The 25,754-nt window shown below is 37.9% G+C and overlaps 1 protein-coding gene across 2 annotated transcripts in view; it reads left to right on the top strand.

Moving 5' to 3' along the window:
• CSMD3 (CUB and Sushi multiple domains 3) overlaps window positions 1-25,754 on the top strand; it is a 1,168,516-nt gene that overhangs the window by 1,022,156 nt on the left and 120,606 nt on the right. For both annotated transcript variants that reach the window (XM_005287288.4, XM_008168301.4), the window contains 6 exons: window positions 2,886-3,074; window positions 3,452-3,598; window positions 5,778-5,966; window positions 15,835-16,020; window positions 17,155-17,349; window positions 19,137-19,310. In XM_005287288.4, the coding sequence (XP_005287345.2) occupies window positions 2,886-3,074; window positions 3,452-3,598; window positions 5,778-5,966; window positions 15,835-16,020; window positions 17,155-17,349; window positions 19,137-19,310 (1,080 nt within the window). The remainder of the gene's footprint in view (window positions 1-2,885; window positions 3,075-3,451; window positions 3,599-5,777; window positions 5,967-15,834; window positions 16,021-17,154; window positions 17,350-19,136; window positions 19,311-25,754) is intronic.

The following is a 25,754-nucleotide window of genomic DNA, read 5'->3' as shown; positions in this document are numbered from 1 at the left end:
CTTTTGAAAGTGTCATGCAGGTTTCCTTTTAGGATGAGGACTGATAGGTCATGTTTAGAGTGATTGCTTTGTGAAAAGTATTCATACATGGATGATATGGTGCTTTTGTCTTTTACCAATTTCTTGTGAATGTTCATTCGAGAGCTTCATGATTGTATAGTTCCACCCACATAATTGGTATTGGGGCATTTAATGCACTGGATGCGGTACATCACAGTGCGGCTGGCCTTGGGGCTGCCCCAACAGCGACCAGTGTGGCTGGCCCCTGGACCGCCCCAGCTGCTGGAGCGGCCCTGGGGTCTGCCACACTGGCTGCTGCAGCTTTGGAAGTCATGAAAGTCCTGGAAAGTCACGGAATCTGTGGTTAGTGTATTGGGGAGGTTGGTGTATTGGGGAGCCATCCTAGTACCCATGGCTGTTCTCATGGTTTGGACAAAGTGTTTGTTACTGAATGTAAAATTGTTATGGATGAGGATAAATAAGTTTTGCAATGTGTTTGGTCTGGATATTTGAGGGTAATCCATTGTCTTGTAAATATTTGAAACAGGGAGCTAGTCCATCATTGTGAGGGATGTTGGTGTATAGAGAAGGTGATATCTCTGGTGGTAAGGATGGTGTTCTGAGGGAGGCTGTTGATGTTGCAGTTTGTGGAGGAAGTTGTTTGTTTCCTGGAGGAAGCTGGCCCTTTGGTGCGTGGCTTGAGGATGTTTTCTATGAGCCCGATATTCCTTCAGTAAATCAGGGATTCTCAAATGGGGGGTTGTGACCCCTCAGGGGGTCGTGAGGTTATTACATTGGGCTTCCGAGCTGTCAGCCTTCATCCCCAAACCCTGTTTCGCCTCCAGCATTTATATTAGTGTTTAATTTATAAGGGGCGGGGGTCGTACTTAGAGGCTTGCTGTGTGAAAGGGGCCACCAATACAAAAGCTGGAGAACCACTGAGTAAGACTGGCCAGATATGATCTGCCTAAGAGGTGTGTGTTTTCCTCTAATATGCATCAATTGGAGTAGTATTTCCCAATCCTTTCCCCCCTTCCCTTAGATCAGTAAATGTACACTGGCCTACTCTGGCTCATATATATGCATATCATCTTCCTCTGCTTCACTGATGTATTATCCTCAGCCTACCCTTCTCCATTTCCTTTCTCCTTCTCAGCTGTTGGCCTGAGAGCCAGGAGGCCCAAGTTCTATTCCTGACTCTGCCACTGACTTGTGTGACTTTATGTAAAACTCTTAAGACACAGTTTTCAAATGTGACTGCCAAAGGTTAGGTACCTAAAGTCACACATGGTCACCTAAATAAGTGGCCTGATTTTCAGTGATGCTGAGCATCCGCAGCTCCCATTTACTTCATTGGGAATTGCGTTCACTGGGCCTCTTTTATTTAGGTGCCTTAGTATGAATTTAAGTGCCAAACTTTAAGCATCCTGTTAACAGCCCTCAGATGTGTGTGATCTGTAGGTCATTGACTCTTATACCATGAAGAAGAAAGAGGCAGAAGAAAAGGAAAAAAAATGGGTACATTAAAAATATAAGGGGAAAAAACATAGATTCACTGACAAAACCGGTTAACTCAGAGTTACGGTTGCCAGGAGGTTAATGCAAATTCATAATATCTATCTTCTTTTCCTTGGCTGACTTCAACAACAGAGCTGACAGCAGTGGAGAACTTGAGACTTTCAGGCTGCATTTCTTTAATTTTTTTCTGCAGTTGACTGACATTCATTCATCCAGGAAGCAACCTGTCTTTGAGTAAGAAGGGAGGAAAATTCAGAATTTTTTGAACTTGAGAGTTTTCCCCATTGGAACCAAATGCACATTTAAATATCACTAGTGTACACATCTTTTAAGAAGATAAAAACTGTGACTTAAGGGGATAGATGATTATGTATGCATAATGAATCCATCTCATGGCATCTTTATCAGTTATATATTTATTAGGGAGAGAAGAATAATGTGGTTTAACAAACCTCTGTTCTGTTATTGATACCATTTAAGTAAATGGCAGAACTTATTTTAACTTTCCCTCCTTAATTTTAAACCCTGTTTTATAAGGAGGGGCTCGTTGCATGGACTCATTATCCTCATTTGAAGGATTTCTTGATTGTCAGTCTTAGGTCTCACCCAGTAGAAAATACTTCTTCTCTACTTTTCCACTTGGTAGTGGACATTTAAGAGAGACATTTAAGCTTAGAAGTGGCACTATGTGATATATGAGGTCTATAAAGTGGCATGACAGTGATTTCAAGTCATTCTTACAGCAGGTAGAGGCAATGAGAAATCTAGGAGTAGTAACATTGGACAAAGTTAAATGTAAGACCAAATACCAGAAACAATGTATTTTGCCATACTGAATGTATGAGTATGGTATATACTCACCAAAACAAACATTTTTAAAATTAATAACTATATGCTTCTAATAAACTAATAGAGTGATTTATTGCTATTTACAGCCTAATAATCAGAGACCACAACTGATTCCTTAAACTTGGTTCACATGAGATTTTATCTTCCATCATCATTATTATTATTTAAGGAAAGGAATAAAAGCTGTGGTTTACTATCTGAACAATTCAGCCTGGCTCACTTAATGTGCAGTCTGAAAGAACAAAGGGTCTTCCAGATAATGTAAGGAGAGTAAAACCCATTAGTCAGTGATTTCTCAGTCTTAGTGTGTTTATTTTCCATAACATAATTTATTGTAGGAAATGCTGGCTAACACAAACTTTGTCTACTATCCCTTAATTAAGTGTTCTTGTTCCATATTCATAGAAATAAAGTGAGTAATGAAGCTCTTTTCTTTAACTTAGAAAAAAATGTAAGTCATACAAAATTATATGTATAATGGTAATTAGAGTTTTTGAAATAATCTCTGTGTTTCATAGTGCTCTGCCCAGCCAATGAAATGCGTCTGGATTCAACAGGAGTCATACTGAGCCCAGGCTACCCAGACAGCTACCCAAACCTCCAAATGTGCGCTTGGACCATTTCTGTGGAAAAGGGTTATAATATCAGCATGTTCTTTGAATTCTTCCAGACAGAAAAGGAATTTGATATACTTGAGGTGTTTGATGGTAACTACAGGATATACAACTTTGGATGCTTTTATATTTATGCCTTGTCACCCCTGCCCCACTCCCTGCCATTTAGACATATAATAGAAATACTCTTTTTTGTCTAAATAAGTCATTACTTGAGTTTGTTAGTATAAGTAGTGACATTAGATTGCATTGCTTTTCCAGATTGTATTGCATTACTAATCAGTATGACTGTGTGTGTGTATATATATATAATATTTAATTATCTTTCATGATCTATTCAATAATACGTAGCATGTGGTTAATGTAAATTCCACTGTTAAATCTATTTCATTTACCATTACTCAAGGAACATTTTGTACATGTTTAATTTTAATCTTTATATTTTCATTTTTTTCTTCACCTGTATCAAGGACCAAATAGTCATAGCCCATTGCTTATTTCCCTAAGTGGGGATTTCTCATCCTCTTTAAATATATCCAGTAATGGCCATGAAGTGTTTCTCCGGTGGTCAGCAGATCATGGCACCAACAAAAGAGGTTTCAGGATAAGATACATAGGTATGTAAATCAAATGTGTCCTTTTCTATCAGCTTAAAACTTCAATATGGAATGTATGGAATGTATTTATGTATGTACAAGGATAATGTGAGCTACTTTATTAGACACTAAGCTTCTAAAACGGAAAAGAAAATCGGATCTCTTTTATATTTGAACCAGATAACTGATTCTGTATAAAATATCTTTATAAAATACATCTTATTTAGAATGGTATGACAAATACTCAACATAAAGAATTAATTAATTCCTGCTGCTCAGAATAGAAAACTAGTTGAAACCTAGGGTCAAGTATTGCATTACAGCTGCATACAACTCCATTCAACTGCCAACCAAGTTCTGCACAATGTCTTAAAATATTGTGGGGAAAGGGGAACAATTGTGAACTTGCCTATATATGATGGTCATACCCCAAATATGGTAACTATTGCTACCACTTTCTGATAAGTAAGTATCAAATTGGTTGAACCCAGTTTGATGTTTTCCGTCCCTGAGATTTTCATCCTCCTCTACAGCACAGAGGCTGTAAGACTGAGGTTGGGACTGTTCTACTGTGTCCTGTAAAATCTCCTCCATGTACCTCTGTCTCCCTTAGTTCCTCCAGTTCAGCCACTCTGTTCTCCAAAGCCTGTACACAGTCTTTCAGGTCCAGGAGTCCTGGCACCGAATGCACACATACACCACATGCCCATAGGGTAGGTAATCATACATGCTGCATTGAATGCAATAAATTGGATAGCCCCCACTCTGTTGCTGGACTTCTACCTGCATTCTCGTTTTAGTCCTGAAGCTCTTTCTTCTGTTGTATTGTTTTTTTATTGGGAGAGGGGTGTTTATTGCCTTAAGTTTAAAGAATGTTAAGTGTATTTAGTCCCCCTCCCCCATATTTTCCCTCTAAACTCCCTCGCAAAACTCTTGTTAGCTGCTACTGTACTCTAGCTCCTCTGGTTGCTTAGGAGTGGGCTTGGTCTTCTTGAGTAGCCAGCCCTCAGGTTAAGGGTTGTTCGGTGCTAAAGGTCATAGGGATCAAAGCATCGTTAAGAAGCTCTTGCCCTTTCCTAACAGTCTGCTATGCTCAGCACACGGTCCCCCAAACAAAACAAGCTCAGTCTTGAAGCCAGTTAGGTTTGTTGCCTCCACTGCTCCCCTTGGAAGGCTGTTCCAGAATTTCACTCCTTTGATGGTTAGAAACCTTTGTCTAATTTCAAACCTAAACTTGATGACCAGTGTTTGTTCTTGTGTCCACATAGTCAACTCATCTTCCTGCCTGGTATTAATCCCTCTGCTGTATTTATAGAGAGAAATTATATCTCCCCTCAACACTCTTTTGGTTAGGCTAAACAAGCTAAGCTCTTTGAGTCTCCTCTCATAAGGTAAACCAAGCAAATGAAAAATGTATAAGAATGATATATAACTCCCACTGGAAGTTAACCACCTAAATATATTTAAGAATCTGGGACAACATCCTATCAGATTATTAAAACTTTATTTCTAACCTTATTATCTCCACTCACACATAAAGATCTGTAGAGATGCTTTCCCTATCTTCAACATTTTGCATGTCCTCTAGGATTTCTGGGGAATTTCAAAGAGAGAAAAATGCAGCTGCAAAGTAACTGATGCAGGTTAATTGGGGCACTCAGAAGTACAATAAAGATTGTGGTACTGTAATTTTTAATAATTCACTTTTAGTTCATACATGGTTGACATTTGTAGAAATAATTTTTGTTGTGAACAAAAAAAATACAATAATCTGAAAAAGAAAATCCTTAGCCGACACACTTGTTGGTTTTGATTTATTAAGGGCATTTTTCATAGTACCAATTTAGTTTCTTTAAGCTATCAAGGAACAAAAATACTTTGTTGTACCTTGTTCAACAGAGAAGTTGTTATAATAATAGTTGTGCTGATGCGTCTTGATTTCACATTTGCCATCTGGGAACCAAATCCTGAAGTCCTTATTAGGCCTTATTCCACCACTTTTACTTTCTGAATAACGCACTATTGAATCTAGATAAGGGTGCCAGAATCACTATCTTAATGTCTTTTCTCAGTCCTTACACAGGCAAGTTCTCAAAGAATTCAGGTAGCGTTAGTGTGGAAACTGAATAAAACCCTCAGATTTGGCTACCGAACATTAACAGAGGGGGAAACATTGTTTTGTTTTTTGTTTTCCCCAAAGCTCTTTATTGTAGTACTCCTGAGTCCCCTCCACATGGATTCATTGTCAGTCAGACAGGTGGACAGCTCAACAGTATGGTTCGCTGGGCTTGTGATCGAGGATTTAGGCTTGTTGGGAAAAGTACCGCTGTATGCAGGAAATCTCCATATGGATATCATGCATGGGATGCACCAGTCCCAGCTTGTCAAGGTAAATATGTTTAATCACAGATTAAGTGACATATTTTAGCAGACTATTTTCTCCTCTTCTGATTTAGGCCATCAGTTTTTCTGATTTAAAATAAATAAAATAAATTTGTTTAATTTTCATTCATGGGAACCAAAATCTTCCTGCCAATACAGCCCTACAAACAAAACTAATAAATCAAATATTGTAACAGAATCTACTAAGGTTAGCAACTATTGATTATATGACTTCGGAAGTCATTTTGTATCACATTTTGTGTGGTTGTGAGCAAACTGACCTAGATAAAATGTAATCTCACCTGAATCTTCACTTAAAACTGAAGCCAACTTTATGTATGTATGCATGCATATATTTATGCATGTATTTATTTATTTATTTATTTATTTATTTATTTATTTTTGGATCGTCAGAAAAGTTCTCTCAATTTATATTGTTGGTTTGTTTTTCATTTCTACATTTCTCAGTGTTATATGTTTCTATTAGGATTAATATTAGAAGGGCCAAATAACTATTCCATATTTATTCATGATCCACCAACTATAACGAACCCGAAAGTACTAGAATACATGAGATTTCTAATGAAAAGTAAATAAAACTATCTGATGATTTTGATGTCTACCTTAATATTTTGAGCCTCAGATTGATTTTTAAACTTAATCATTTGGGACAGAACTCTTCAAATTAACATTATATTTAGCATCTCCTGTCTTTGGAATTGCATGCCAAGGTACAGTATGATTCCTTAATAATGAAATGGAAATGACTGTGTGGTTAACAGTTTGGTTTACAACATATATTTTCTTAAGAAGAATGCTATTGTGTCAGTAACATATATCTTATTGTATAGTAAACTATTAGGAATATTCATGAAACATGAAATGTGCTGTCTACACTTTGTTTTCTTTAAAAACAAGGAATTCATATTATTCTGTTGTATAAACTTGGACAAAATGATAATTCTATTTTACTATTCATGCAAGGTTCTCAGACCTTATTAATCACACAAGTACAGAAGCGGCAGACCTTCATTAGGGATGTGCCAACCAAATACTTTAGCTGCTTATATGTATGCAGACACTATGTTCCTGCTGACCTATGGAGAGAAGTGAAATTCAAGTTTGTTTCATGTTAATTTTCCACAAGTAGTTTTGGGGAGCTAAACCTTTCAACTGAATTTTTTTTAAACATAAGAGTTCTGTGTCTGTATTATGCAAACACCATGTCAAAAGCTGTGATTGCTCACTGTCTATTAAAATATTAAAAGCATGAATGTTTTCCAAATGTTCAAGTGCTCAGAAATGAAGTGCAGGTGTTACATGTGCAGTGTTATATTCTTTTAACCTTCCTGAGTGTCAGGGGATAAAAATGTATGAGGAGTATCTTCATGAGAGCTAGTCATGGATCTTGATCAGATTTTTAACTACATATCTCAAATAAGTAACTTTGTGTTAAGAAAATAGTTAAATCTATTAAATGGAAATACTAGTTGATTTTAGTAACTATATGTTTTAAATAGTTTATTAACGGGCATTGTTGCATAATTGGTAACTAGTTGTAAAGAACTAGTTGAAAAAAATATTTATTAATTGCTTGGTATTCATTCATTGCACCCACTGGTGATGTATTCTAAAATTTAATAAGATGTTTATGTTAATTACATGCCAATTAATTATAACTAAGTATTTAATGAAGGTTAACTATAATTCAAATTATGGACTTGATTTGCCCCTTGGTTATATCTGCTTCCATCATGTCCCTGTTTGTAGAAGGTGGTTGCAGCAGTGTTATGTGCCTGTAACTCACACGCTATCAGAGAGTTTACATCCTGACCATGCTGCCCTAAAGGTAGTTGTTGCTGGTTAGGCTTTGGCCAGAGCACCAAGAAGATGAGCTGATTTAGTGCAATTCCTGGACATCACCACATGCCCTCAACTAGGGGTGAACTCTTGCTGGTATAGGGCTGATCCCATTTACTCTAGTGAATTTGTAACTCCTGGCACTAATGGCCCATAGTTAACAAACACAGTCAATAAACTTCTCTAATGTTCTTTAATAATTGGTATTTACTTGGAGCAAGATTATGCATTTCATACTGTTCCATGGAGTAGCAGCACTACCCTAACAACAGTAGCTGCAGCTTCTCTGCCTAATGGATCATGTTTTTTTCAGAGCTCTCTGGCACTCAGAAAGAGTACAGACAGTCCTGCTATCCTCTTAAGGATGTGCAGCATGTGCCTACCTCCACGGACAGCCAGCTATGATGGTTCGTGAGGATGGATGATAAGTTCATGGCCCTGTCTCTTGCCCTACCTTCTCTTCCATTTATAGGGTGCCTAGCAGAGTTAGTCTCACTCAGTTCTTGTATTCATCCAAATTTAGGAACTACAGTGAAGATCAGTAAGTGCACACAGACAGAAAGTGGACTGGGAGCCCTTCTATGCACAGCCCTTCTTGAATACCAGTGCAGGAGCCAGAACAGATCGTCACCCTCATGCTATCCTGTTTAAGGCAATGCAGCTCATGCAGCTTCATTGTACGCTGCTACATACCTCCTATTCCACATTAATTCTAATCAGCTCTTGAGTGGAGATTGTCATTCAAGTCAAATTGTGACAAATTATAACAACAACTTGTTTGTGTAAACATCTACTGAGAATCGGGATTATGCAGCCAAACACATCACTTATGACACAAGTGGCATATGAATCCAAATCTCCAGAACAGTTTCACAATTCTTTATTGTGGTTCTTTGTTACCCTCTTCCATTGTTACCAACACTCTGTCCACATCTACTCAGATATTTTTACTTTTTCACAAAATCAATGCACAACAGATGATTTAAATTTATGTCTTCTCTAGACTCACCTTCATTTTGTAGGTGTGCAATAGTTGAGACATTACTTTAGCATTTTGTCTTGTGGGTAATTAAATGTGTCCTAGTAGTCTTAGTAGTCCTTTCAGTAGTGTTTTTGTGAAGAATGTGACACACTATGATACTAGGTAAAGAGGGATATAGTTCTCAATGTCCTTAATCTTCACTTGTCTGTGAAAAAATAGCTCTGGGTCCAATGTTCTAAATAGATAATGCCACCCTATTCTTCACGTCACTTCATAATGTGTCACTATGTTGCGGAATCCAGACAAACAATTGTTAACATTAGAGTAGACATTTTTTCTTTATTTTTGTACCGTGTTTATAATTAAAATATGTCCACTTGATAGAAAAGACCCAGTGTAGCAGCAATGGATTAAAAAGTTAGCCCTACCTCAAACTGAAAAGTGAAGCAATTAACTGAATCCCTGCTTTGAAGCTAATATGAAAACATCCTTCCTCTGGCTTGAAGAGAAGCAGACGAATCCTGTCTTAGACATTAAGCTTATTATAAATTTCAGGCAAATAAATGATGTGCATTTGTAAAGTACACTACAGAAATCACAATGTGAAATGATTGTCTGAGTGCCTGGCCCAATTTTTAGTGACACAAATCCTCTGCATCCTGTATAAATCAGTAAAGATTCCTACAATTTACTAAAACCCATAATAATAAAGCTTTGAAAGAGCAAGCAGGACTACCATGGCCTTTTGGAATACAATTATTATCTTGCTTCAAGTGTAAAAATTTGTGTGTTTACAAGAAATCATAGCTCCTCAACTTCTTCGGAGTTTTTTTTTTTTCTTAAATAGTTTTTTTTCACTTGGTTATTGATTACATTTCTTGAATGTTAGACACTTTATACCAACATTACTTTATGTTTAGCTTTATTTATTTATTTAGCTATTTATCTCACTGATAAATGTTGCTTTGCACAGACAAATCAATATTATTGTTAATTTGCATAATTTCTTGTGCTGGTGTCGGGCACGATGCCTTGGGGCTGAAATCTAGAGAAAATGTGTTGAGCAAACAAAGCAAATGACATAAAAGAATATCTAGCAGAAACCCCTAACTTCTCAATGTAATACTTTGTCATGTCTGCAGTGACTGGTATGCCAAAGATGCAAAACCATAAAAGAAAAAAGAATTTACAGGATTTATTGACCTCACTGTTAAAATTACACTGTTCGTTGTACTATGCTGTAGCAATGCATATTTTTCTCAGATGGACAGCATATTTGACAGGCAGAATACTGAAAAACCTTTATACTGTATGAACAAATACCTGGGGTGCAGCAATGTATGACAAATATTAGTATCTATTTCTATAATTCTTTGAATATAAGGTTGTTTCTGGTTTACAGGAGTTGAATCCTCTTTTTACAGAATATGAAAAAATATAATATTTGAACTATTCATATCTTTTGTAAAGTGTAGTACATTTATTCCAGATAACACAACTGCATATGAGCAGTTGGACAGATTGTCTGATTGCATCCCAGATGCCAAAGAAATGTCTGATAATTTTGATAGTGGTAGCAAAATAATTTACAGGAGATTTCTTTTTCTTTAAAAATAACATTAATTTAGTGAAAGTAAAAAATCAATGCACATATTCCTGTATTTAGTTAGTGCAGAAAATAATGTTCTACTCTTAATTCTAGCTTGCAACTAATGGTTCCAGCAGAAAGGAAAACCACATAAAATCCACTTAAGTGCCAAGAGTTATAAATAAAAGAGGAATATAAATACAAGTTTTTCATTATCTTAAACTTACGAGCAAATTCTCCATTCAGGGCTGGTCCTATTGTACTTTTGAGTTTATAAATATTTTTGATTTAGTTGTCTAACCACTTGTGAGATCTAATTGTACTTAAGTTGATGAGAAAGAGGCCTGGATGTTGGTATTGGTTCTGTATGTGCAGTCCATGTTAAACTGCAGTCCCTTCTGCCAGTCTCTGGTTGTTCTCCATAGGGAAGCTACATGTTCAAGATGGAACCCCACGTACATGACAAAAGCACAGATCATGAGAGCAAGGTTTGCATTCTTAAGAAAAATTCACAATATCCTGGCCAGATGGAGAAAAGCAGTTTTGCTCACTTCTGCTTTTTGGTGATCTAAAAGCAAATAGCAAACCTGACCTTAACTTACAAATGATGGCAGAACAATCTTAATGAGAGACAGAGATAACCTCCAACAACATTTTTTGTTCTTTCTCTGACCCTTCATGATCACCTCAGTCTTTTCAGGATGAAATCTAAGTCAGCTTGCCCTTTTCCATAAACCTGAACAAAAATGGAAGACTAGACCCTGGTTAATAGTTGGATAGATTATCAGTGTGATGAGATGGCTTTCTGTGCAGAAGCCAAACAGATGCTTCCATTAAAACAACTATTACTTAGCCTTACAGTCTACATCAGCAAAGGACTCACTGCTACTCCACTGGACTTCACTAGCCAGAAATGTGAGGATTTGATTTATCATTGTGCTGATTGGTGCTTAGATTCAACAATGATGGGGGCTACGTTAAGACCAAGTTAGTGGGTTTTTTCCCTTTTATCTTAATTGTAAATTAGTTGTAACTATGCATGTCCATTTTTGGAAAGCATTCTGAGATTCAAGGATGAAAATTATTATAAAATTATCAAGTATAACACAATTTTTGTGTTCACAGTTTATGTTGTAAATGAGATTAAATTGAGAGGACAGCCAAGTCCAGAATGTCTAGGAATGCTATTTATATAACCATGTGAAACATGGTTTTTTAATTCTTTAAAAATACATTAATAAAATGAAGTTTAATTATCCTAATAAGTTAAAGTCAACATTGCTTAATTGGTTATATTGCTTTCTCATGATGGATCAAAATGAAAATGATTCTGTATGATTGAATCGATTTTCATTTCCTCTGAAGAAAGGAAAGCAATGAAGCAGTCACATTTATTTTAGTATCTTTCTCTATTTGCCTTACAAAATTACTTTACAAAACTAGTCTGCTTCACACAAGGCCCTCTCCCCTCGCCCCTCCCCACAAAAAAGATGAAGAAGCTGCAAGTCTGTTTATAGTACAAATTGAACACCAGCAACTGGTTAGGGCATTGACCAAGGACTCAGAAGACCTAGGTTCAATTTCGTGTTCTGCCACAGACTTCCTGTATTATCTTGGCAAATTATTCTCAGTTCCTCATCTGTAAAATGAGGATAGTAGTACTTCCCAAAGTCACAGAAGTGTTGTGAAGATAAATACATAAAAGATTATGAGGAACTCAGATACAATAGTGAATGGGGCCAGATATATAGCTAAATAGATATAATATGGTGCAACTGGAAAATAAATTTGCCTTCACTACCAAGGAAATTTTATTTTTTGGCGTGAAGGCCTACCTGGGTGTTTCTTAGAGGTTTATTCTTCTCAGGAATGTAAGGGAGGCCTAGTCTAGTGACAGCTCTGTGCATTGTCATATGGGAGATTTAGTTTCTATTTTTTTTCTCATATTTTCCCCTTCCAAAATCATCTGAGATTCCTTTGGAGATGAAGTGTTTAGCACCTGCATGGAAAGAAGTGTCTTATTACACTGATTCCTCCATATTGTTAAGATCAGCATTTACAAAGTCCATAGTTTGCAATGAGGTTTGCTTGTTTGATCATGTTTTTTTTTAATTTACTGATTCTCAAAATACAAGCCACAATGGGTCCTCCAGTCATTAGTGCAAATTAGTGAGGTTTTATTGTAGCATATGTGTTTGAAATAATAAGAAATCACCAAACGTAAGGAAGTTTTAATGTCTGAGAGTCAAGTCAAGTATTTTGAACATCCTAAACTATTTTTACACCAGTAGTCATCACATCTGAGAAATCAGTCACTCTTGGAAGAACACTACTGTTTCTGAAATTGTGACAACACGGGATTGATCAGCACTGACCAGTAAAGGATTACCATCATTCTAAAAGTACCACTTTTAGGGCCCGATTGTGCCACCTAGCTACTGCCCTCAACTGTGGGTGTGAAAACAAAGCTGCACTGCTCCTGGAGCAACTCCGGAAGGAATTATGCACCAGGAAGCACAGTCCCTTGCAGAGCTCTGAGCAGCATCACCCCTCTTCTCTAAACACTGCACTCACTGGCTCTCAGTTTTGTTCTAGTGCCAGTTCAAGACTTTGGTATGGCTCTTCAGAATCACCAATAGATAGATTCCCAGACATCCTCTCTATCCATGATCTGACAGTACAGTTATTCCCCCTCTGAGACAATACAGCTAACAAATCCCAAGACACAGCACATGGAAGCCAGAGATAAACAAGTCTCAATCAAGAGGGGTTGATTGTTGAATGATCCATTAGAGTATATTAGACTAAGCCAAAGTTTCAACAATTGTGGAGCTAGCTACACTACCTACTTTTTTTCCCCTAAATCATTCCACTATAGCTACTGTTCATACAAATAAACAAAAAAACTACCACCACTTCCTGAAACTTGGAAAGGGTAAAAGGAAACTACTGTCCACTTTGGACATCATCATGCAGATCCTATTCACCTCATTGAATGCTTAGATGCTATGGTAAGAAGCACTTCAGAAAACTTCAGGTATTCCTATTTGAAAATTATTCTACAGTAATGGTGTATTCATCAAAATGGTAACGTACATTTTACAAGATGAGCAGCATTATTTAGATGCAGTGAAACATCTGCCATTTCAAGTCTGTCACCAGTTTCAGTAAGTACACTTCTATCAGTAACGTTGTGTGTTAAATTGATGGGGTTATTTCAAGGGGAAACTACTACATCAACATCAGGTTTGTGTGTGACACTTTATTAAAACTCAGAAAGACAGGAATTAGCCTCTTGAGACTCAAAGGTAGTTGTAGTAATGTGTTTTTTTCTCATGGACAAAAATTTCCATTTTTACACATACAAGATTTATGTTCACTGAATGCTTGGAAAGTGATAGACCAGATATGACTTTAATGGGTCTCATATTGCACGTGGATCTTTGTTTACTCATAATGTTATTCCTATCACTGCTCTTATTTACAGTGTTTTCTGTGGAAAGAAAGCATGCATAGATAGTATGCAGGGCTTCTAAATAAATGTCGAATCTAAAGAAAATATTTTCTTTAGAAAATAGTGTTTTAATCAGAAAATATACACGTTAAGTAAAATATTTCCTAATTTAATGTTTTATATTGAACACTTGAAATAACATATTAAAATATCAGCACCTCAAAGCTTAGCGCTACAAATGTACATCTTTACTCTGAATGGCTGTGGCTTGGTAATTTCTATCTTCTCTTTGCACTCTGTATGCTTTTTCTCTCCACCTCTTTTCTGCTCCGAAGCCCTCTCTTATCAGATCTCTCTGATTCTCTATTTTGATCTCTAGTTTTGCTCTTCTGAGTCCCCGCTATCTTCTTACCTTAAGATTCAGCATTTAGTATAATCCACTTATGTCAGTTTGGTCTGCTCCTGTTAACAGAGTCGATAAAAGATACAGAATTTTCTTTATGACTGATCACATATACTGTATACAGTGAAATGACTAAATATGCTAGGTAGAAACATGCTTCTTCAACAAACTGAGGAGTTTTTCACCTTTAAGACACTATTGTACAAAGGAGAAAACAGGATTAGTTAAAGAGCTCACTCAAGCAGATTGCTGGTGCCTGTAATTAATCTAGTATGGCATTTTTCCCCATGCAGCAAATGCGAGTTACAAAACCAGGAATGGATCTAATGGTTTTTGCAATACTCAACCCAGATGATACCATTTTGATGGCCCATACTTTTGTTTTATTTATATATATGTAATTTATATATGTAATATTTTCATCCAATAAAGATCGTCTTACAACTCATTTATGATCCTTGAAATGATCAAATCTCAGACAGAGATTAGATGCTAGGGTGTATAAATCATGTGATCAACTATACAAGACTTATGAAGCCAGACAAATAGTATACGAAGGATACAAGTTATATAAAGAAATCTGAAATGACAAATGGGAAAAAAGGACTAATAAAAGTATATTAACACCTGAATTTAAAGTCCCTGCCACACAGAGGCTGCTAAAATGAAGAAGAGATTCAGAATTGGTTTCTTAGCAAAAGAAACAGCATCGTGTGCTATCTGTTCTTCTCTGCCCCCCACCTTGCTTTTTAAAAATAACAATACTTCACATTTATACAATTCTTTTCATCTGTTGATTTTAAAGTATCTTACAAAAAATGAGAAAGCATTGTTATTCCAATTTTACAAGTGAAGAAACTGAAATGTAGAAAGTTTACTGCAGTGTTCCCCAACATTTTACTTCATGCCCCCCCTTATCCCTTTCCACCCCCCACTCCCCCAAGCCGGGACTGGGAGCAGGGCTTCGGCTCTGGGGGGGGGGACGTGGACAGGGGTAAAGGGGCCGAGGCTGGGGCCAGCAGCCAGGGCCAAGGCCAGGAGCAGAGCTGGTGGGTAGCGCTCCTTCCCCGGCCCCAGCTGCGCCCCTGAACTTTCCTCCATTCTCTTCTGGGGGGTGCATCCCACAGTTTGGGGACCTCTGGTTTACTATAAGTGTCTTGCTCAAGGTCGCACAGCACATCAGTGGGAAAGCCAGGAAAAGAACCAGATCTCTAGAGTCTCAGTCTAGTATCCTATCCATAGGATCGTGCTGCTCCTGTTATTCTTCTCTTCCATACTGCATCATCATTCATCATTCTCTGCAATCTGAAAGGATAGCTAGAGGGTTACTGAACTATAACTCTCATTTCCTCCCCAACCCCAGATACCTTTAAAAGGACAGATTAATGAGCCATAAACCTCCCAAGGTTTAGTTCCTTTGAAAATTTAGAACCCATGAAGTCTGTGTGGTCTTAAAATATACACTAATAAATTACTAATCTCTCCTCACAAGTATATTAATGTTGTGGCATGATACTTAAAGCATTTGAGACAAGATATTACTTATCACAAAATGGTAAATAATATGTTTGTGTTTCTTTTAATTCAGCAATATCTTGTGGAATTCCTAAAGCTCCATTAAATGGTGGAATCTTAACTACAGATTACTTGGTTGGCACCCACGTTACTTACTTTTGCAATGATGGGTATAGACTATCATCCAAGGAGCTTACTACTGCAGTCTGCCAGCCAGATGGTACATGGAGCAATCACAATAAAACACCTCGTTGTGTAGGTATGTAGCATTGAGAAATCCTCTCTAAGAACATTTCCGTATTTTATTTTCATTAATCAAAAGGAGCTCTGTTTCAAATTATTTAAGAGTTCTGTTTTTGGCTAATTAATACAGTGAGCCATTTGAGTACATTAAACTTGTTTTGATCATATATATATATATATTATATATATATTGCAAACTGCTGTGACAGTTGGAAAATAAATGTTAATTAAAGTTAATAACTCAGTTTCAAGTCCTTGGCATTCCTGCTTCAGAAGCTGGCAGGAGCCCCCTGGCCAAGTCAGAATCTAAGGCCACGGAGTCTTAAGGAGATCTTAGACTCTCCTAATCACTTTCTGCCTGGTCCTCAGGGACAGCTGTGTAGCACCAATACAGATTGCAACCCCCCACCCCGTGCTAATGACCCCACATCACCTAGATTCCAGGAGATGACACTGAGGAGGAAATGCACATGCAATTCCCCAGGGACATGTGGATACTTCTCTGGCTATAAATTAGCTATGAAAATCCAAATGGGCCACCATGCTGAAGCAGAACTCTCAGCCTAGGAAAGGCGAGGGGTCCATCCAGATGTGGATCATTCCCCATCCTATGGAGTTTTGGAAAGGGGAAAAGATGGGTGCCTCTAGAGACACAAACACGTACCCAGCAAGGTAAATTTAAGAACCTTTCCTGATATCTCTTCGTCCCTCAGGAAAAGGGGATCAGCAGCAAGAAAAGGCTTCTTGTGAGTCTTGGGGATCTAGTGTGCAAAACCCTGCAGAGCATGGAATAACTGTGGTGCTCCCTCACCATGCTGGGCCTTGGGATGACAGGAGGTTAGGAAGGTGGTGGGGTACTCTCATTTGTTGTGGGGAGAAAGAACGGAGGATCCAGAGATGGGGCAAAAGTTCCTTTTGCCAAGAAAGATCCAATGTGCTAATGACCACATACATAAGGATTACAGCTCATCCCTATGCAGATTATGAAATCAGACACACACTCCAAATAGGAAGCTGTTATGGTTAAAATTTGACACTGAATTCATAGGAACAAATATTCATTATTTCATATTCTTGTTAACTTGTACTTCCTGAGCCACAAATACTGGTCTCATAGGGATTTTTTTGTTGATTTGTTTTGTTTTGTAAGTTGTTACATGTCCAAGCATCAATTCCTTTACTTTGGAACATGGGAGATGGCGAATAGTGAATGGCTCACATTATGAGTACAAAACAAAAGTTGTTTTTAGCTGCGATCCAGGCTATTATGGTTTGGGACCAGCATCCATTGAGTGTCTTGCTAATGGAACATGGAGTTGGAGAAACGAGAGGCCTTACTGCCAAAGTGAGTATACATTGTGTGTAAACCTTCCTTGTAGGTGGCACATAGAAAAAAATTTGCCCCAGTTTAGTGGAATAGCAGAACCCGTCCTGTGACAGAATTCCCTGGATAGGCCCAAGGCCAATCTTTGTAAAGTAATATATACTATTGTTAATGAAAATCAAGATGATTACATTTATGGTAATAGGGATGTGCACACCCAATTGTCCTCTTGAGGTGTCTGTCACTAGTACAGGTACACAGAGGGGGATGAACAGAGCACAAGGTTACTCTCCACCCTACCCTGCATACCCCGTGCAAGGATCAGACACAATAGCTTTCTGTCCTAGTGAAGTATAGGGACTGTTCTCTCCTAGAGCCAGCAGTGGTACAAGCCACCCCCTAAAGATCAAGAACTCTGACTAGGTGCACTAGGAACATGGTACAGCTTTCACACTCACTTGAGACAGCAGAGAAGTAGGGAGGGACTTTTCTTTAGGAGCTTGCTTGGGTTGGTGAGGATCTGCATCATCTTCACCACAAGCTGGTATCCTAATAGCACCACCTGGCTGCATGGGCTTTAAGAGAGAGAAGTAGTGAATATAAAGTATAATGGAGACAGGTACTTTAAAAAAAGAAGACTAAAATATGTAATCTTGTGTGGCTAAATATAGGCACTTATGAGAATCAGGCCACTTTTATAAAGGAGCGTTATGCCCCCATGTTTGAATGGTTTGGACTTGTATCATTATCTGAGGACTACACAACCAGTATTTCATTGTTTTCCCCTCTAAAGAACCAAATAACTACCATTCTTCTGGAAAGTGGGTCAAAATTAGTGTTTATGGGTGCATATACATATAAAATCCCTAACAAAATGTACAGATAAGCTCATATACAATATTTACAATAATCCCTATTTATGAGAGAACACAACTACAACTATTAATAGACAAAGGACTCCAAAATACAGTTTAAGATATTTAATAAATTAGATATTTCATAATTAAAAATTATTTTCATCTTCTTGGAAATTCCAGACTTAATTTGGAGGGGGGGAGTTCCCCCCTCCAAAATTAGAGTTCTTTTAAAACAATTTAGGCTCTCTGTGTTGAAATATTGTATGTAAATCCTGCTTTGACTCTTCCAGGGAGAAAGTAGTAATTCATTATCACTTTGAAGTGCTATGTATAACAAAATCCAATCCTTCCGTATTATGCTAAGGCCTCATTCATCTAATTGTACACCTAAAGTTTTTCAGAGTAGCACTGAAGTTAATTTTCCTAATTGCACTATTTCCATTTATTAAAATTTTTTAAAGAGAAAACATTGTCTTCTTCTAAATCAGAAAATTCTCTGGATTGTGACTAAAATAATGGACTTACTGAACATAATTCATCCAATATTAAAACTCTGTGTTTTATAAATGCTAGGGCATGTGATGTACAATGACGTACAAGATACAAATTATATAATATATCCTCTGTCCAAAGAAACTCAAATGCACTGTTTTACAAAAATAATAACAAAGTGAGCATAGAAACGTTTATATTTCATTCACAAAAACTAGATAATTAAATATCAATGATTTTTTGTTCATTACAATTTTCTAACCGGTTTTAAAATATTTTTCAAATGTTGAGTGAGAATCCTCATGACATATTCTTTGTTTTGCACACAGATTTCTGTATCCATTTTTCCCACAGATCAGAATAGACTACCCTCTGGTGTTTATTTTAACCAGTCAAAAATATGTATTAAATGTTTTTAGTGCGATGCTCAATACAAAATGTGTATTTTTTCCCTTAAAGTTATTTCTTGTGGAGAACTTCCTGTATCTCCCAATGGGAATAAGATTGGAACTCAAATCACATATGGATCTACCGCTATATTTACCTGTGATTCCGGATTCATGCTAGTTGGCTCTACTGTAAGGGAATGTCTTTCTTCTGGACTCTGGAGTGGAACTGAGACCAGATGCTTAGGTATGGAAACTGTAATAATGGCCTGTCTGCCTTCTTTTACAACCTTTCTTTAGCAGGCATCAGCAATTGGGCTAAGTCAACAAGGGCCTCTTCTTCCATGTACAGAACTCTTATGACTGTGATGAGTCCTATTTTTTCTTAACAATAGATATTTATGGGGGGAAATCTACAGTCCAGTTAGTGTTTATTGACTGTATCCATCCCTATGCTTTACAAGATTCTCAAGTTTAAACTAAAGGACATAAATGTACCTACATTCCTATTAATGGACCTAGATGTCCATGTATGTCTCTTTCAAAATCTACTCCCGAACCCCCCACATTGTGAGCAGAGTTGAGATGCTTTTTGAGGATTTCTTCTGTGCTCAGTGGAATAATTTCAAGGACCCATTTCAGTGAATTTTGATTCAGCATGTTTTGTTCTTGATTATTTTGTTGACTTTATTAGGACTGCATGCAATTAACATTTTATTTTCAACAGAGGTCAAAGTGGTGATAGTGTTTTGATTTTTGAATGTAGCATTATAGTCCTATTTTCTCTTATTATCCTTGAGGTAGTAGGTGAGGAATATTAAAATATCCATAAAGTGGGATTTTCATAACTATCAAGACTAGCATCCTTCAGTAAAAATGCAGTACATTTAAGGCCTGGGCCAGCATACCAGTGGGAGGATTCCTTGTGTACAGTTTGCTGATATATTTGTACACTATTTTTTTTCTTTGGGATGGCTGTGTTTCTGTAGCTCAGATTTTCTTCCTGTGCCAGTCTTCAGCTAATACATCTCTAGGCTTCAAATGATTCATGGATGAGCAAAAGAGTTACCTGTATATCCATAAATCCTTAGTAGATTTTTTTTTTGCTGACTTATAGTAGAGGGGAATGTGTTATTTTTATTTGTGTTTCCTTTCAGTTTAATATGCACAGCACTTTACAGAGAAGAAAGAGGATGCTGTTATTTGATAAATGTTTGTCTTTACATTAAAAGATATGATGCGGCAGAATATTTAAAAACTAAAAGCCATATATACCCATACCATGTGTAGATTCAAAATCTACTGAATTTTTCTTCCATAATTACCTGCATGTTTATTAAGGTCACAGCTATTATAGATTTGGAGAAATGAGAAATGATTATGAGAGAATCATTAGTCTCAAAAATGCTAACTTCTTAAAAAAGCTTAGAAAAGCTTGGCTGTTACTTTTGCAGAGCATCTTGAACAGATTCTTTTTAATCAATTTAAGCAAAACAACTTCTTGCCAAGTAAAGTAGTAAGTGTTTTAAGTCCCACTTTTATTTAACTTTGCTTAATTTTTGCCTGTAGAAACATAGGACATTACTAATAATGAGCTTGAAAATATTATCAGGTTATACCATCTGTAATGAGAACTTGAAAGGGATAACCTGAGTTGACCAGTCTTATATGAAATATGCAGTGACACTTTTTCCCCTGAGTTGTATTTGTTATTGTTAAGTGACAACACTGTAATATCCAATAGTAATAAGTTATTGACAAGGGGTATGAAAAGAACAGTATCAAAAGAGTTTAGAGTAATCAGAAAAAGTAATAGCTGAGTCAGAGTAACACGAGCACCAGAGTATGTTCTCAAATGTATTTTAAAAACTTTAATTCTGTCAATGGTACTTTTTCAAAGGAGGAGGGACAAAATTTTACTGATAGAAATGGCAGACTGGGCACAATGTTACTGTAAAATTTGACAATGGTAACAGAAGCTGGTGATAGGAGAAATATATCAAATGGAGACAAGTAACACTCACTCAACTTTGTTGTTCTCAGAGCAGTGCCCCTGCTGGCTGCTTTTTGAATTCCATATGTTTGGGAGCGAAGTGGAGTTTTTTTCTTCAAAAAACTGTGATAGGTTCTATATTTCCTTCCTCAGAGAGTAATTTGGTGTTGACTGATGGGACTATGGTGCTGAGAACTGATTGAAGGACAGGTATTTGATTAATTAAGTTGGAAAGATAGTAAACAGATGGTTTTGGAGAGAATAAGGAAAAAAATAGAGGGAGGCAAATAGTGAGCTATGACAGTCTCATAAGGCAAAAAGAGAGAAGAAGATAAAGGGAAGGTTGGCCAAGAGAACAAAATATGGTCATGGACATGGACATGAGCAAAAGAAGACAGAACATAGTACAGAGGAAAAAAATTAGCTGATATAAAAGAGAAGAGTAAATAGGGAACTGAACTTTTCAATCTCACAGACAAGGCATAACAACCAATAGTGTCTGGAAGTTGATGTTAGAAATAATATTACATTGAAATGATTGGTTTCAGAGTGGTAGCAGTGTTAGTCTGTATCAGCAAAAAGAACGAGGAGTACTTGTGGCACTTTAGAGACTAACAAATTTATTTGAGCATAAGCTTTTGTGGGCTAAACCCCACTTCATCAGATGCATGCAGTGGAAAATACAATAGGAAGATATATATACACAGGGGACATGAAAAAACGGGTGTTGCCATACTAACTATAACAAGAGTAATCAGTTAAGGTGGGCTATTAAAACGTTTGTAGGGATAATCAGGATGGCCCATTTCCAACAGTTGACAAGAAGGTATGAGTAACAGTAGAGGGGAAAATTAGCATGGGGAAATAGATTTTACATTGTGTAATGACCCATCCACTCCCAGTCTTTATTCAAGCCTAATTTAATGATGTCCAGTTTGCAAATTAATTCCAATTCTTGTTAGAGTCTGTTTTTGATGTTTTTTTGTTGGAGTATTGTGACTTTGAGGTCTGTAATCAAGTGACCAGGGAGACTGAAGTGTTCACTGACTGGTTTTGAATGTTATAATTCTTGATGTCTGATTTGTGTCCATTTATTCTTTTGCGTAGAGACTGTCCGGTTTGGCCAATGTACATGGCAGAGGGGCATTGCTGGCACATGATGGCATATATTGGTAGATGTGCATGCGAATGAGCCTTTGATAGTGTGGCTGATGTGATTAGGTCCTATGATGGTGTCCCCTGAATAGATTTGTGGACAGAATTGGCAACGGGCTTTGTTGCAAGGATAGGTTCCTGGGTTAGTGTTTTTGTTGTGTGGTGTGTAGTTGCTGGTGAGTATTTGCTTCAGGTTGGGGGGCTGTCTGTAAGCGAGGACTGTCCTGTCTCCCAAGATCTGTGAGAGTGAGGGATCGTCCTTCAGGATAGGTTGTAGATACTTGATGATGCACTGGAGAGGTTTTAGTCGGGGGCTGAAGGTGACGGCTAGTGGGATTCTGTTACTTTCTTTGTTGGGCCTGTCCTGTAGTAGATGACTTCTGGATACTCTTCTGGCTCTGTCAATCTGTTTCTTCAGGGAGAGGGTAATTAAACATTGCATCAGTTTACCAGTTGTGGTGGTGGTGGTCTCACTGTTGCTTGGAGTCTTCTAAATGAGATTAGATATTTTTTTCTAACAAGTATGTTTAAATCCAGTTTTGGGTTGGATGGTCATGGTAGTAGTTTCTGACCATGTAATCTATCAACTGTCCCCTTCCTTCATCAGCCATGGGGAGAACAGAATTTCCTGTATTACCCTCAACGTTCTCAAAACACTTGCAGCTCTGCATTAAGATAAAGCCAATAATTAAATCTCATGCTTCAGGGCTCCAGTGGTCATCTGCAGAGGTCACAGAGGATTTTTTTCTCTAGTACACAGTTGGCCAGATGTATTCTGGGTTTGTTTGTTTGTTTGTTTTCGCCTTCCTCTTGAAGCACACAGAAATGGGACACTGGATGGAGTGAATCAGTGCTGTGAGGTGGTACAGAGAACTTTCTTTGTTAGATGCCTGGTTGGTGTCTTTTGCTCACATGTTCATGGTCAAACTGATCACCAGATTTGGGGTTGGGAAGGAATTATTCTCCAGATCATATTGGCAGAGGCCTTGGGCTTTTCACCTTCCTCTCCTGCTGGCATCATCTGTGTATATCTCACGTAATAAATTCCATTGCTACTGCTTCAGGCATTGGTGGCACCTGGATCTCTCCTGTTCTCTGGCAGTGGCACGCAACAGTTTAGTCTCCTGAGCATTGAAATGCTTTAGTCTCACTAAAGTCATTGGGCTCAATATAGGGGCATCTGGGTGAAATTTAATCAGCTGTAATACAGAGGAGGTCAAACTAGGTGATCTGCTAGTCTCCTCTGGTCTTAAATTTTGTGAAACTGAAAGTGCAGTGGGAAGGAGAGTAAGAGGGAGTAGCTAATTCACTGTGGAAGGGAAAGAGTTAAGTGAGCTGGGAGTGAGTAAACTGGTTGAGGTGGAGACAGGAATGACATGTGGGAGCAGTGAGAGAAGGGAGAAAGAAAAGTTGGGTTAGTTTCTCCATTACCTGACCTCTTGCATAGTCTTTTAAACTTCTGCCAAGTGGCTATGAATCATTGCCAGATCAGACTGGTGGTCTTTTATACCCACCTTACACAGGGGAAAGGCCCCAATTCAGTAAAACATTCCTTTTCAGCAAAGCTTCCATGGAACCCAATGTAACTTATGCACATGCTTTGCAGAATATGGATGAATATGAGCTCATGCTTAAGTGGTTCCCTAAATTGTGACCCAAATTACTAGAAATGGTACTAGCAATGGAAAATCAGGCCGCTGGATGGGGAAGAGAGGAATAATAAAGTTTTTAATGGGGAAAAGCTACAGGGAAACTTTGGGGAGATAGGGCAGAACTGAGGAGTTAGTCTACATTTGTTGGTTTGTTCATAAAACATAATTAGCTCATGGCAAGCAAGTCTAGTATTATAAACAAGTACCAGGTAGGTTTCCACTTTTTAAATATAAATGTTTGATTGTTGGTTTATTTATTTACTCTTTTTTGTGGGAGATGGATAAACTTTTGTTTTTGTCTGTGTGGGAATAGTTATTGTATACTCTTTTCTTTGTATTTCAGATTTAGTATTCTATTTACATATTTACTTCTTTATAATTTTATATTTAATACCTGTCACTGAAAAATAATTAAAAATAAAACATTCAGTAAATTGCACCTGATATTTCAAAAATCTCCCAATCACTGTTTAATCATTTTCCCCACCACAGTGGTCCCATAGCCTTCCCACTTCTGTTTGCCAAGCTGCAATGCTACTCACACTCAGACAACTACAACTGTACTTACATTGTCCAGCTATGCTGGAAGATGGACAGGAGACACTAGATGTGATTTAATTAGGCTGCAACTTTATTCTTAAATGTCTGTGAGTACCCAACAGATAAAAATATACAATGCAGGTAATTCCATAATCATTTCAATATATACCTAGGGGGCTTCTGTCTGCCGTGCCCCTTACCCATCCTGGTCCCCAGCCAACCTGCTTCTGGGTTCTCACCATCTCCCCCCTCGAATGAGGGTTATGGAGGGACTATGAAGAGGGAGGATAGCTCCCTGCCATATCAGTCGTAGTGCTGAACCTCTCCTCCCCTGTTTCCACTCCTTTAAATAATACCTCCTTTTAATTCTTTACCAATCCATTTTATCTGATCCCTGTATCCCTTCCCTGTGGAATACCTGCACTGGATGTCTGCCACAAGGAGGCACCAGCAACTAGTTTGTCTGCCTCCCCACATCCTAGCTGGGTCCCCAGACATCTCCTAATGCCCCCCTTTAATATCAGACAAAAACATGTCAGCTTCCAAGTCTGACAGGTGAACCCCCTCCTCCCTGAATAATTCTGCTGCACCATATGCTATGGATGTGAAATGACCGACTGCTCCCATAGCACCCATAAATTTGGCTACCTCTCTATTCTCATACTTCCTAGTGTTTTTGGCTTGCAGGGGCTTCACAGTTCCTTGCCTTATCCTGCATTGCAACATGTCTGACCACACCATTTTTATTCCTGGGAAAAGTTCCAGGATCTGCCCCAAGTCCCTCTGAGATCTGATAATTAAGTCTGTCCCTTTACACGTTCCCAATTCATTTTCCCAAAGGTGAAACACAATTATATCTGATGTCCACTCACAGGTCCCCACAGAGTACAAAAGGGGCATCTGCTGATCCCATAACATGTCCCTCCTCCTTTGCAGCTCAAGATTGTTTCACCAGTGAGGCCCAGATGCAAACCTCCTCCCCTATGCTCAGTAAACAATACTATGCCCACAGATCCACAGGGCTGTCTGCCTGGTCTGTCTGCCAGCATTTGGACTGAAAACCCAATGGAAAATTAAAACTGATTCCCCCACCTGGGGTTTTGCATATGTTCTGTATGCTTCAGCATAGCTAATACCCAATTGCCTGAATTGCACTAGGCCCCATACCCAGCCGGGCCGCTGCTGTTGTTGCTGGAATCCTGAGTGGGAACCAAATTCATGCGCTGGGATCCCCAACTGTGTCATTCCCCATCCTGGTATGTTGTGAGTGGACTCCCATCATTGTGAATAAAGAGGGGCCCATTCTTCCCTGGTCTTATTACCATGTACACCTTCATAGCCTCTAAAGGGC

The sequence above is a fragment of the Chrysemys picta genome, chromosome 2 (genome assembly GCF_011386835.1).
Source record: "Chrysemys picta bellii isolate R12L10 chromosome 2, ASM1138683v2, whole genome shotgun sequence".
NCBI lineage: Eukaryota > Metazoa > Chordata > Testudines > Emydidae > Chrysemys > Chrysemys picta.
Note: the sequence above shows the minus strand (reverse complement) of the source record. Positions and strands in the feature narration are given on the sequence as shown.